The sequence below is a fragment of the Globicephala melas genome, chromosome 7 (genome assembly GCF_963455315.2).
Source record: "Globicephala melas chromosome 7, mGloMel1.2, whole genome shotgun sequence".
Lineage (NCBI taxonomy): Eukaryota > Metazoa > Chordata > Mammalia > Artiodactyla > Delphinidae > Globicephala > Globicephala melas.
In genome coordinates this window covers 81,342,969-81,357,909 of record NC_083320.1, presented here as the reverse complement: position 1 = coordinate 81,357,909, position 14,941 = coordinate 81,342,969, and the positions used below count along the sequence as shown (strand labels likewise).

Below are 14,941 nucleotides of genomic sequence, written 5' to 3'. Positions count from 1 at the left end.
ATATTTATCTTGGCTATCTCAGAATTAGGATAATTCTTATTATTTACCCTGCCACTAAAAACCATGAGTTCAGCAGAAGTATTTATTCCATTATATATAAAGTTGCTTTTCTTAAATTTAAAAACTTGAGAAAGTTGTATTCAGATTTATGGGTTAATCTATGCAAAACTTTTTTTTAACAAGGGGATCTTTTTACTTAATATTTTTACAGACATATTTTAAACAAAGGCTGTGCTTTTTCCAGGTGTTTAATTTTGATCCTGGAGCTGCTGTGAAACAGAGAACTGCAGAAGATGTTAAAGCAGATGAAGATGTCACAAAGCTATGCATACATAAAAGAAAAATCATTGCAGTGGCCACACTTCATAAAAGCATGGAAGCCCCACATCCTTCTCTGGTGCTCCCCAGTCCCGGAGGAGGAACAAGTATGTAATATGGTGAAGGTTTTAGGGATTTTTCCTCCCCCACTCCTCTCCTGGAGGAGTCACTAGAAATCACTTTGCCAAGCATTTTCTGAGTCCACTTTTCAAACATGCACAATGCATTTAAAATTATGTATGTTTTATCATTTTATTGCAAATAGCAAATTAGTTCTGAAAAATTCCCATGAAGTTGTCACCCAAAGTTTCCTATCCAAATCATTTAGTTAAATGAGGAAAATAAACACTGATTAGCACATACAAATGCTATGGTACGTAGAGCTGAGCTAACAAAAGAGAAAGTGCCATTGGTTTTTAGGAAACAAATGTAGCCGTTTTCCTAGGGCTTTATTGGAATGTGTAGTATCAAGTCCTTAAATGCAACTAGCAATGTTATCAAGAACTGGCAGTGTTATTCTTTTAGTCATTTAATAGCTACATATTGAACACCTACTAACAAATCACCTTGCCGAGAATTTTTTATACCTCCATCCAACACATGCATGCACACACGCTTGTATGCACACACGAATTTTTAAAAATTTCAAAGCTGCAGAAAAATTACATGAACAGTTCGAGTACCCTAGATTTACCAGTTAACGTTTTGTTTCAGGAGTTGCAGATATTGTGACAATTCACCTCTAAGTATTTCAACACACATGGATGTTCTCTTATATAAACCACGGTCTAATTATCACATTCAGGAAATTTAAAACTGTTATGATAGTATTATCTAATATGCAGTCTATATTCAGATTTCTCCAGTTGTCCTAATAATATTCTTACAGTTTTTTCAATCCAATCTTTTTTAAAATCCAGGATGCAAAGATTGTGCAACTGCAAAGAGACGTTACTTTTCTTTAATCTACATCAATTCCCCAGTCTTTTTAAATCTTTCATGACGTTGATACTTTTGAAGAGTCTAGGCCAGTTTTATAGATGTTCCTCAATTTGGATTTGCCTGATTGCTTCCTCATATTTATATTCAGGTTAAACATAGTTTGATAGGAATACTGCATAGGTGATGTTATATCCTCATTAGGAAGCACATGATGGCAGTTTATCCCGTATTGATGACATTAAGTTTGATTTCTTGGTTAAAGTTATGTCCATGATTGAGGTACATTTTCCCTTTATGATTTATATGTAATTTGTGGAATTATACTTTGAGGCTGAGGAACTTCTTTTTGTAAGGGCTAGAATATGAACTCTCCAAAATATTACCATTAACACTTGAATAGTAATTCTGGATAAAATACAGCTGAACACCAAAGCATTTGTTTATGAAAGATAAGTAGCATTGTTCTGCAGAGTTCTGAAAAATAAGGATGAGGAATATAACTTGTAGTGATCAGAGAAAGCTTTATGGTAGAACTCAGATTTGAACCAGCCCTGGAAAATGGTAGGATTTAGAGACATAAGGGAAATAAGAAAATTCTTGTCTAGAATAAGTATAGCATAATTAAGAAATGATATGGAAACTAATGTGACTTGAGTGGAAATTTAAACCTGCATAGGTAAATTGAGGCCAAATTATTGATAGTTTTAGATACAAAGAGAAGCAGTTGTGACACCAAACAGGTCATTAAAGAGTCACACTTAGAACTCATGTGAAGAGGGTAGGGAAAGACAAACTTGGCAGTTATTAGCAGAGAGCTCCTCTCCAATAACCCTCTAACCTTTAAACTTTAACAGGAATGATCAGAAAAATTTGCTCCACTAAGGTATGTAAGAAAAAAATATATTTTAGTGAATTTTTCTTTTTCTTTAATGAGCTATGTTTTTTAAATTAAAAGATATTGCAACAACTTAAAGACATTTAACAGTAATAAATTATTTAAAATTTATCATTAGCCTGCCACCTTGATGTAAGTATGTTTTCATTTTTGCATCTTACCTTGCACATGTGTTTGCACATGCTCATATCTGCTGCCATTCTCACTTCACATCATATCAAACCATTTCAGCTCTGTCTACAGAGTCTGCCTTGTTTCCTTTTTAATGATTGGAGCAGAATCTCGGTCTAGGTCCTTTGTCCTACTCTATACATACAAGTTTCATTATTGAAATTAAAGGTAAATATTTAACTAGTATAGGTATAAGAGGTATATCTCCATCTCCTTTTAAAATGATATACTTTATTGGATTAATTTCTACTCTTTTACCAATTTCAGACATAGCATTTATTTCAATTTTCTAATTTTAAATTATATTAAAAGGTTGGGATTTAAATAAAGATTAAGAAGACTCATGTAGTAGTTTTCACCTCTCTTTATTTTACATGCATAAACATACAACACCTCTTTCGAAAGGTCTATTTAATATACACAAAAGCACTTGATGAGTACCTAGCATTTACATTTGCCAACTCTTGTAATACTTTAGTTCCTAACTGCAACATAAGAGCAGCATGACTTCTGTTTGTTATCTGTTTAGTATTCCTTTTATTTTAAAGATGGTACCTATTTTTCCCCACTATGGAAGAAATCCTTTCTAAACGACAGCTACTTTCTAAATTCTGTTGAATGTAAAAATGCCAATGTCTATATTTTTAATCATTGAATTGTAGACAGCTATATAAATGAACAAGAAAAGACACAACTTGGTGGTTTTATTACTAAAGAGGACACAGTCAGTCCCGTAATAATGTTAGTGATGTTAATACAGACGACTATGTTCTCACTATATGCCAAGCTCAGTGCCCCAAATATTTTTCATATGTTATTTCCTTGATCACAAACTGTAAAAATCTTTCTTTAACAAGAAAATGAATTCAGTTGAGTTTATCTGCTGTGATTTTCTTTTATGATTGGTTCTCAACTTTTCATGTACTGTATTATATACAGAAATGCTCTATCAAAGCATCTCTACCATGCCAGAAACAGAAAGCCCACATTTCCCGAGAAAAATATACGTTCACTACATTCTCTTACTTCTTGATTGTACACTACCAAGACTTCTGTTTATCCCGGGTTGAGAACCACTGACTTAGAAATTGTTATGTTATGATTTGACCTGTATACTACTCAGCAGGTAGGAGAAGTTTATTTATCTTAAATGTGTAATTATCCATTTAAGTAAATATACCTCTGATTGCAAATGAATCTGAGTATACTTGCTGATATGCTGTAAGTCTAAGAATTGGGGTGGCCAATGTATAGTATGAATAGTACCACTCTTATCTCCTGTGCCTCTAATAGACTCATTGGCATTTTCTCATGGAGTCCAGCTAGAGCTCAGCACCCTTTTCAGCATAGCTCTCTAAGCAGCCACCACCAGTTGATGGGAATTGGTATATGAAACTAATTTTATTTGCCATCCCTGTTTTAGAAGTCACAACCTTATAAAATAGTTAAACTTCCTTTGGGGCTAAAAAAACTTAAACCTAGAATTCTGACATCAAATGAAAATTCTGTATGATGAACCAGGTTGCTTTTGTTGCCTGTATTCTGTCTGATCTCTGAAAGAACTGAAGGGATTCCAAAAAGCCAGCTAGGGAGCAATGCAGTCTGTAAAAAGAGAATACTCAATTGGAGCCCAGTACTGAAGATTTTTGCACTCTGACTAAATTTTGCGTAAGAATTCTATCCTACTAAAAGAATTGCAATCTTTTACCTAATTTGGTTGACTGAGGCTGGTTTTACAACAATGACTAATTAATGGGAAAGAAATTGAAGTGTTAAAGTATTGCAAATTTGATATAAAGTTTAGCATGATTGTTTAACTTCACTGTATTTACTGTTGTTATCACTCCCTTTGTAAAAGATTCAGAATCTTATTTACTTAATTCACAAAAATTAAGACTCTGTTACTCTCACAGTGAAAATATTGGGATGAGGAAGAGTTTTCGTAGCTGTCCCGAGGAGGTTTTAGTAAGGTTATACAAACCTTTATAGGGCAACAAATTTTCTGGTGAAAATGGTAATTCATTTAAATCACTCAAGAAAATATTATGCCACACAGATTACAATTTTCTATTGTAACTGTGTTCTTAAAAAATTCAAATCCAAAAAATAAAAAATCATCATCATTTCCATCTGGGCTGTCATTCTTGATTTTGCATATTATAAATACTATTAGAATGGCTAATGTCAGTATGTACAGATTCAGTTCCCCATCCTTTCTCAACAGACATGAGGGAAACAAGCATAATGAGCAGTTACTGAGAACCTTTGGTCAACTAAGAGAGAACAGTGTGCATCTCTTACAATCAAAATTTATTGTAGAGTACAGAACTTTTTTTTTAATTGCAAAGAATCACAGCTTCTGTTTGCAGATTTCTTTTTTCAGATGCCCTCCCTTCCCCATTTCCTTCCCTCCCTCCATCCTAACACAAAAGAATTGAGACTACTAACAGATTCTATTTTTTTTTTCTCTTTCACATCAGATGCAACTCCAGTAGTACCTTCACGGGCAGCAACTCCAAGATCTGTAAGAAATAAGTCTCACGAAGGAATTACAAATTCTGTAATGCCTGAATGTAAGAATCCTTTCAAATTAATGATTGGATCATCAAATGCCATGGGAAGGCTATATGTACAAGAACTGCCTGGAAGCCAGCAACAAGAACTCCACCCTGTCTACCCCCGGCAGAGATTGGGCAGCAGTGAACACGGACAGAAATCTCCATTCCGTGGCAGCCATGGAGGCCTGCCCAGCCCAGCGTCGTCAGGTTCCCAGATATATGGAGATGGCTCAATCTCTCCAAGGACTGACCCACTTGGAAGCCCTGATGTTTTCACAAGAAATAATCCTGGTTTTCACGGAGCTCCCAATTCTAGTCCTATTCACCTGAATAGGACTCCTCTTTCTCCCCCTTCAGTAATGCTACACGGTTCTCCTGGACAGTCATCCTGTGCAATGGCTGGAAGGACTAATATACCTCTTTCCCCAACCTTGACTACAAAGAGTCCAGTAATGAAAAAACCAATGTGTAATTTTTCAACTAATATGGAAATACCACGAGCAATGTTCCATCACAAACTACCCCAAGGCCCACCTCCCCCTCCTCCACCTTCTTGTGCTCTTCAGAAAAAGCCATTAACATCTGAGAAAGATCCACTTGGCATTCTTGACCCTATTCCTAGTAAACCAGTGAATCAGAACCCTGTTATCATTAATCCAACTAGTTTCCATTCAAATGTCCACTCTCAGGTACCTGTGATGAATGTAAGCATGCCTCCTGCTGTTGTTCCTTTGCCAAGTAATCTCCCTTTGCCAACCGTAAAACCTGGCCACATGAATCATGGGAGTCATGTACAAAGAGTTCAGCATTCAGCTTCAACCTCCCTGTCCCCTTCTCCAGTGACATCCCCAGTGCACATGATGGGGACTGGAATTGGAAGGATTGAGGCATCGCCCCAAAGATCACGCTCATCTTCCACATCATCAGATCACGGAAATTTCATGATGCCACCTCTAGGACCCCAGGCCACTTGTAGTGGTATTAAGGTTCCACCCAGGTCACCAAGGTCAACAATAGGGTCCCCAAGGCCATCAATGCCATCAAGCCCTTCTACCAAGTCCGATGGACATCATCAGTACAAGGATATCCCTAACCCATTAATTGCTGGAATGAGTAATGTACTAAATACCCCAAGCAGTGCAGCTTTTCCTACTGCATCTGCCGGAAGCGGTTCTGTAAAGAGTCAGCCTGGTTTGCTGGGAATGCCTTTAAATCAGATCTTGAACCAGCACAATGCTGCCTCCTTTCCAGCAAGTAGTTTACTCTCAGCAGCAGCCAAAGCACAGCTAGCAAATCAAAACAAACTTGCTGGTAACAACAGTAGCAGCAGTAGCAATTCTGGAGCTGTTGCTGGCAGTGGCAACACTGAAGGACATAGCACTTTAAATACCATGTTCCCTCCTGCTGCCAACATGCTTCTCCCAACAGGTGAAGGGCAAAGTGGTCGAGCAGCACTAAGAGATAAGCTGATGTCTCAGCAAAAGGACTCACTGCGGAAAAGAAAACAGCCACCTACCACAGTGTTGAGTTTGCTCAGACAGTCTCAAATGGATAGTTCTGCAGTTCCTAAACCTGGACCCGACTTGCTAAGGAAGCAGGGTCAGGGGTCGTTTCCCATCAGTTCAATGTCTCAGTTACTACAGTCTATGAGTTGTCAAAGCTCTCACTTGAGTAGCAATAGTAGCCCGGGTTGTGGGCGCTCAAATACTGCTTTGCCTTGCTCTGCTAACCAGCTGCATTTTACAGACCCCAGTGTGAACTCCAGTGGTCTTCAGAATCCACTGACACAGGACGTACCTTTAAGAGGGGAAGCCGTGCACTGCCACAATGCAAACACTAACTTTGTTCACAGTAACAGTCCAGTCCCAAACCACCATCTTGCAGGTTTAATAAATCAGATTCAGGCTAGCGGGAACTGTGGGATGCTCAGTCAGTCGGGCATGGCCTTAGGAAATTCATTACATCCCAATCCACCTCAGTCAAGAATTTCAACGTCCTCCACTCCAGTGATACCAAACAGCATTGTTAGCAGCTATAATCAAACAAGTTCTGAAGCAGGTATGGTTTTATTAGAAAAAAGTACCCAAAGGTACTAAACTTTTATACGTTTTTTTAAAATTTATACCAAAATATTTATTATGATAAGAAATGATCCTTTCCCCTTTGTGAAATTCTCATCATTTCTTTAGTATTTATAATTTTATTTACAGAATGCTAGGGATTTGTCTCAGAAAAAATAACAGCCAAGAGGATTCCATGTGTTTCCGTTATGTGTCAACCTGTGTCATTTTGAATTTTGTTCGACTTTCAGTTGGTTCTATGACCATTGGACTCGAAACTACAAAAGAAGCCATAGAAGGCAGGATCTCCTGGTTCATGAGACATGTACTTGGTCTATGCCAATATAAAAGCTGTTTCCCCTAGCTCTTGTTTGTATTCAGGTAAATGAAGCTCATTTGGAAAACCCCCCAAAAAAGGCAGAAATACATGGATTTTTTGTTCTTGCTGCTGACCAGAAATAGGTGAATGGATAGGAAAAGGTAACTAGAAGTTGTATGAAGTAGAAAGCTGTCTTCTAATGTGTTTTCTTATCCTAGTTTGCTATCCTTTATTATTATTTGTTTGAAAAAATTCATAAATGGATATTGGCTACTCCCTTTTTTAAAAAGGTAATAATTGAAGTTTTCTAATAAAAAAAGGCTTGAAAACCTGATTTCCAGAATTTTTGATCTTGAAATTATTTTACAGTTTTCTTGGAGAACTAACCATTGTTTTTACCATTGACATTATGGTATCTCTTTATCCGCTATTAATGAAGGAGACAAATTTATTTAAAAGTAGACACATTAGAAAGAACTATATTTTATTTCAGTAGAGTCCTCAGAAATTGTTACAAAAAAACGTAAAGAAGCACTATAGAGATAAATTCATTGAGACATCAGAAAATTTGACCATAAGAATAATAGAAAGAATATCCAAAACCCAACAATGACGATTTGAGAGATTGGTGGGAAATGACAGGGAGGAAATAAAAGATGAATATAGAGACAATATTATTCAGCTATGAAAACAGTGGGCTTTTAAAACCAGATTGCTACTGGAAGTGGGAAAACTACTGAGGCTTTTAATAATCTATTGTGTAGATATATATAGACTGTGTTATACCACCATGCTGGAAAGGCATTATGACCTACATGTCTTCGTTGCTGATAGTAAAATCAAGTGTTTTCCTTCCTGGTGTCACTACTTTTACCTGCCATTCTCCACAACTTGTGTTATGTGTTATGTTTCGATGTCAGTATTTAATGAAGAACTGTTCATTGACCTCTTCTGTTAAAAAGAATATAAGGTGAAGATGATGATTGAAATGATTAGTGCCTTCTTGATATTCTTAGTCTAAGGAATCTCATGAAACTATTTTTTACGTGTTTAACAGGATTCTTATTCTGAAGGGGCTTCCAGCTTTTCAATGACTCATATTCCTTTTTAGATAATCCCAAACAAATGAAAATTTAATCTTGTGCATTTATCAGATTAAGGTTACATAAAATCAGTAACTATTTAAAAATACACTATATTTATTAAGCATACCTTCAATCATTTAGATGAGGCATTGTTAGTCTCATTGTGTTATATCTTTCAATTTTGATACCCCTTACCTCAACTTACTTTGTTTCAGGTCTAAGTTCATATTGCAAAGTGTACGTATTTTATTAATGATGTATTTTAATTTATCTATAATGGAAAAGACCAACATTTATTTATATTCTTGTTTCTTCTGATTGTCAAGTTTTGAATTATTTTATATAGTCTTAGACATGTATTTTCTTGTTCCGTGCATCTCTGTAAAACATCAGATCTGGATTGCCAGTGCTGGGAGTGTCAAAACACACATGTTGAAAATTTACTAATATAAGTAAAGTGTTAGCATATAAATAGCTAAAAGGGATGAGAATAAATGTCTAGTAATGATATAGATGTGACCAATCATGTGTAAGCTAACAGAAAGCATATGCCTGATAAAAATCTAGGTCAATAAGAACTTTTTAAAGTAGTAACCTAATAAAATTAAATACTGCTTAATGTACATAGCTCTGATGTGCAGCTGGTAATAAAAATGGGTAGATTTACTAATTAATATAATTCTTTTGATGAGCTGAATATTAAAGAGGTCTCTAATATCATGTTTCTTTTAGATACACAGTGAACTGTGTCAACTGAATGTACTGTTATTATAACTGCTTAGCCTGAATGTTTATTTTCACTGACATGTATTCATCCATGAAATAAACACCAAAGCTGGGCTTTCAGAGTGAGACAGCTGATGACAGTTACAACTATCCCTTTAAGTTTTGCTGAGTATTCCTAGCATACTAGTAAGGCATTAGAAGAAAACCACATTTTATTCTTAAAATGTTGCTTTTAGCTGTCATTGAGTACCTATGATGTGCCAGGTGATTTGCCTGTATTATTTCTAATTTGTGCAGTTTTCCAAAGTATAAGGTATTCTTGTCCTCATTTTACAGATGAGTACATTGGGCCTCAGAGAACTTGAATAACTGTCCAAGGTCATACATAATTGAATCAGGATTTGAACTCAGGTTCATCTGATTCTAAAATCCATTTTCTTCCCAGCTGCATAAGTTCTTCATTTGAAACATCTAGTTGTGAAAAATACTGTTTTCACTTTCAAATCTTTAAAAATACCCAACAGATAGTGAATCAAAGCATACCAATGCATGTTAGGAACTACGTTTGTAAACTTTTGATGCACTTTTAGACAAAAGTCAGTAATTTTGCCTTCTCTATTTGGATTCTAATATCCTAGTGTACAATAATTAGGATGTTTGTGCCAATGCAGATGAAATGTCCACAGTATCAAAAGAACTACCCCTCATTTGTGAATCATATTTGGTAACCTTTATTTGAATGAATTTGTATCACCTCACTCAAATAAAAATGGGTTTCCTAGTGGGTGATGTGTCAATAGGCCTTTGAAGGAGGCAACTCTGCAGACGCTAGCCCTGCCATTCCAGGTGTGATAGCACAGTGAGGGTGAAAGAGACCCACAGGTAACATGGCCCAACTCTTCCTTGTGGTAATGGAGCATGAACAGAACTCAAGTGACCTCCTGCTCAATCCAGTGCCTTTTTTCCCCAGTCTGCTAAGCAGCAGCTCAAAAATGTTACATTAAGACCTTATTTAAGATCAGAAATCACTCTGAAAACGTTTAATTCGATTGGCTATTTGTTTTCAAAAACTTCTTTTCAAGAAAGTTTTTCTATCATAAACAGCCCAAATATTCATTTTTTAGGCCTATATGTGAATACCAGTCCATATTTTAAATGTATTAAAACTCATATATGAGAATCAGAGGCAAAGTAGTAAAAAAAAAAAAAATCAGATTAAAGGTATGAAATGCTTAGAAAACATTTCTAAAACTTAAGAATATACAAGGTTTTATTAATTCTATTTGGTGTTTTGAAATTGCCTTTCCACTAAAGCTCTCTAAACACTTTGCATTGTAAAGTTTACAGGTTTCTATTAGCTTTTTGGATATGAAATTACAAGTGAAGTTTAATATTTCCATGTAACAGATTTAGAAAATGACCAGTAGGATACTTGGTGACATTCCTCAAGTTGTAAAGCAAAGCTCTGGTGGATCTGGCAACCAAACCCCAATCAGTTCCTGATTCTCAATCCAAACACTCAAACTGCTGAATGCAGGTATGTTCTGAAATCCATCACTCGTGTACATTTAAAGCAACTTTCAGTTTATGAAGTGAGATAAGTTTCAACACTTAAGTGGTTCCAGCACGTGTCCTGTGGTGTTTTGATTTAGGGAGGAATTCAAAATCCAGTACCCCTGACTGACAAATTTCATCAAGTCCATGCCTCTTTGGGCCTCTGACTGCTGCCCGCCTGTTTACCATAGAACAAAAACACACATGCCAGTAACCTGGGCCTCTGCCGAGGACCCAGCCCTGTCAGTGTCCACATGACAACCCATCCTTCCATGGCCCTGTGGGTTTTCACAATTTTCAAAGAAGCAAAAAGATTTAGATTATTCTGCTAACCAACTTAATAACTGAACCTTACCTCCCTCCAATATGATAAAGTCATTAAATATAACTTTTTCACTTTAAAATGCCTTTTATATTCTCACTTTGTTTTCTAATAAAAAACATTTAATCAACTCTTCTAAAACACATGAAAATGTAGTCCTGTGAAAGGGCAGAGTATGAGTTTGTACCAAAAGAGAAAACAATTCAATCATTTATTTGCCTTAACTCTTAAAGATATACATTGACTAACAAGAATATAAATAAACCTATGAATAAATATTTGCTCATGAATATTTATATATATATATATATTTTTTTTTTTTAACTCTGGAAAAGAAAGTGGTTTTTTTCAGCACAAAATACATTTGATTGAAACTCAGTGCAGCCACTAATATGGTAGGTATAAGAAAATTAGAGATCACAAAAGAATGCTTTGGATAAAATATTGCAAAGTGCAAGCTTGGTTTTTTGTTCTATTTATGTATTTATTCTCAGAGCATGCCAGTAAAGAAAATAAAGGGAAATTGTCATTTCCTTCATTTGAGGTTATAGTTGCAAAAAGATTATGGGATAAAAATACTCCAGGATGAATTGTTCTATGTTAGCTGTCTCAGGATATGGGACGTTTGTGTGGAAATAAGCCTCTAGTCTTTTATAGACTTATGTAGAATGAAAAAAGGCAGAGACTCCTTTAAGGTTGTGACTGAATTAATAATAATTGCTATTGAGAGTATTTCCACCCAAGTTTTTAAATGCCTAGATTTTACGCCTCACCTGATTGATGCATAGGCTTCTAGGTTGAAACTTGCCCTCTGCTCTTGTTTTTTAACCAAATACCAAAACTATATTAAAATCTTCATTATGTGATAAAAATCTATGTCTATTCTTTTAGTTAAATTTTTGCAAAATGAGCCATTTCTTCTTTGCTGTAAGTTATTTTTACAACAGGCAGTGTCTTGCTGTTTAAGAAGGTTTCCTAATATCAGGGTTACACCACTTGCTTTGTTTACATATTCCAGGTTTAATGTTTCCTTGTGTACAAAAAGAGGAGTTAAAATATGTTCAAATTTAGACACTGAGTCTATGTAATCAAAGGTGATAACAACTCAGAGTGGTGTGATATGTTTACTGATTCAATGATCTATTTTGTACCTTTCAAGAAATAAATTGTCCCAGTGTGCAAATTGGGGGAATTTTATTCTATTGCAACACACTAAGCTCACTTCTAAAATCACTAGAAATCCTTCAGTTCTCAAGGGGATGCCTAAGCTATTATTTACTAAAATCAAGTGGTCTAAGAACATTGAAGCAGCTTCTAAAAGTACCTAAATTCTAGGCAGTAATGTCAACTCTACAAAGACTTGACTCATTAAAAATAATTCTTAAACATTTTCCTAGTGTCATCAAAATAAATTTCATTTCCATGTGCATGGAGTACTAAATAAATCAAATCATAAACTTCCTACCTTCGAGGAACTTATATCAAACAACATTAATGCTAACAAAGCAAAGAGTAGAGTAAAAATTATTTTCTAAGAATTATACTTCTTGCAAAGTCAAAGTAACAACTCACCTTTTTACAGATTAGGAATGGAACTAGACAAACAGAAGTCTGAAGGAGTTGCTGAGATACTCCTGGGGTAGGAGCTAGTCCAGGGAAATTCTAAATATCTATCCAAGACCCATGGGTACGGGTATAAGAAAGAGTAGTATTTATCACAAATGCCCCAGAGCGGAGCTCCTGTGCTGCACGACTCCACAGGGATACCTCTCACTTTAGAGTCTGATAAACATGCTTCCTGGAACACAACTCCATAGACCATCCCCCACGGAGTTGAGCAACTGAGAGGCCTGATCCTAAAACAGTGTTTTTCAAACTTATTTTTACTTTTAACCACGGCAAGAAATTAACTTGCATTCCATTTAACTAGAGATATGTTTTGAATGTACAACAAAAGTTTCCTGAAAAAAACACTCTGTGTGATGCACTCTGACATTTTAGTTCCCATTCTATCTTATCCTGTCTTATTCTATTTCTTTTTTTTACGACAGTCATGATCTACTGAAATGATTTCATCACTCACCAGCAGAACATGACCCAGCACTCACATGTATAAGTTAACAGACACAGTTTCCACAAAATAATATCCCAGTTATGCAATGTACTCTTTTTTTTTTCTTTTCTATTTCATTTATCAAAATATACTGGTTTGGGGGCATACTAAATCGATTTTACAGTCTTAAATAGGTCTAAGCACTGTCTTAGAATATTCATGAGGTAATTAACTCAGCAAATATTTATTGAATACCTAGTATGTGCTCTGCACTGTTTAACACTGAAAATAAAATAGTCACAATGGAAGGATACAAAGTTAACTATTCATAATCTAGAATCTCTACTTGCTCTGCTCATTAAACAAAATGAGATAAACTTCCAGTTGGTATATTGATGGATGGAGCATTTTAACTGTTATTCTAGCATTTTGAGAGAACAGAAATCCTACCAAGCAAGAGACTTAACCTCTTCTCTCAGCATTTGCTTCTTTACAATAAATATTAAGAAAAATATGATAAAAAGCATTTGTAAAAAAAAAACCAAAAATCTTTGTTACTTGAGAAACAGTGAAAAATCTCAAGCAATTTTTTTCATTTCAACAGTTTTCAGAGTAATTCTATGTATTAATAAAGGAAGCAGAAGTGATCAGTAGTAAAACACCCTTTTTTTTGTCTGACCCCATTACCACCCGAAGACTGGCCTCGCCTCCTCAACACGGTCATAATCACTCAGACCTCATATTTCCAAGATTCAAGCTACAGTCCTTCCACTGTTCTTTCCTCTTCCCTAAGAGGTTGGCCCTGTTGAGGGTGGAGACTATTTCCTCAGATACTGCCACTGATTCCTTTCCCCTCTTCCTTTTCTCCTAAGTTGTGTTGGTTTTGGGTCCCTCCCTCCCTTCCTTATGGAGAACAAATAGACACTAGTCCCTAGGGCTTCCTGCCTACTTCTGGTAAAGGAATGCTAGGAATTTACATCAGGATCCAAAACACAAAGATAGAGTTTGGTATATTTTTGTAAATACATATTACCTTATCATTACTAAGGCTTGGGAAAATAATATCTTGTTGGAAGATCTAGACCTCATAAAAGTTATCTTTCAATTTTTTAAATCCTTTAAATATAGAAGAGAAAATTTTACTATTTCCATGGGATTGAAAAGTGAATTATATTTATTAGACTCACTAGGGCATGATATTTTCTCTTGTTTCTAGAAGCATTCGTTTTTATTAAGGATTATCATTGACCCTGTTTGCAATTAAAGTACACTGGCCAAAGCAAATGATAAAGGTCAAATAGTGAAGGGGTATGTTCCATATGATGTATTTCTTAGGTTCTTGAATTTATGGATAAAAAGCAGTATTTGGGCATATCAATTAAGAAAAAGTTTTCTAGCATTAAGTAGTATTTATTCAAAATTGAAGCTATAGATCAAACTGGTAAAATGACATTTTAAAACGAGCTTTATGCCCTCTCTTGTACACATACAAAGACATGTACAACAATATTATTAATACTTAAGGACTAACCATGAGAGAGTTTAGCATGATATGAACAATGACTCTTCTCAAAGAATATTGGTGACGAAGAAGAGAAATAACTCTAAAGAAGTAGACATTACCTTTGTTTTGAAAAGCAGTGTTTAAAAAATGAGGCAAATAAAACACCTCAAGAATGAAATTGTTAGTAATAGGAAAACATCCTTTAAAAAATCCTTAAAAAAATTACTGATGCTATTTCTGTATACACACACATATACAGACACACACACACACATCATAAATTATATGTGTGTGCAAAGAATACTGTTTATATCTGGAAATCTACCCCACTGGAAAAAGCTACCACTGTTGTTTCCTAATTGTACTGGACTATCTCAGTGTCTGATTGGGTGTCTAGGCATGTGATCTCACACCAGGAAAGTTTATTTGGATGG

The 14,941-nt window shown here is 35.3% G+C and overlaps 1 protein-coding gene across 12 annotated transcripts in view; it reads left to right on the top strand.

Annotated features, from left to right (window-relative positions):
• Positions 1-14,941, top strand: part of MBD5 (methyl-CpG binding domain protein 5) — a 407,333-nt gene that overhangs the window by 353,767 nt on the left and 38,625 nt on the right. For all 12 annotated transcript variants that reach the window (XR_011377588.1, XM_070045989.1, XM_070045986.1 and 9 more), the window contains 2 exons: positions 245-425; positions 4,807-6,942. Coding sequence is in view for 11 of the 12 variants with exons in the window: in XM_070045989.1 (XP_069902090.1) it covers positions 245-425; positions 4,807-6,942 (2,317 nt within the window). In the remaining variant the exon portion in view is untranslated. The remainder of the gene's footprint in view (positions 1-244; positions 426-4,806; positions 6,943-14,941) is intronic.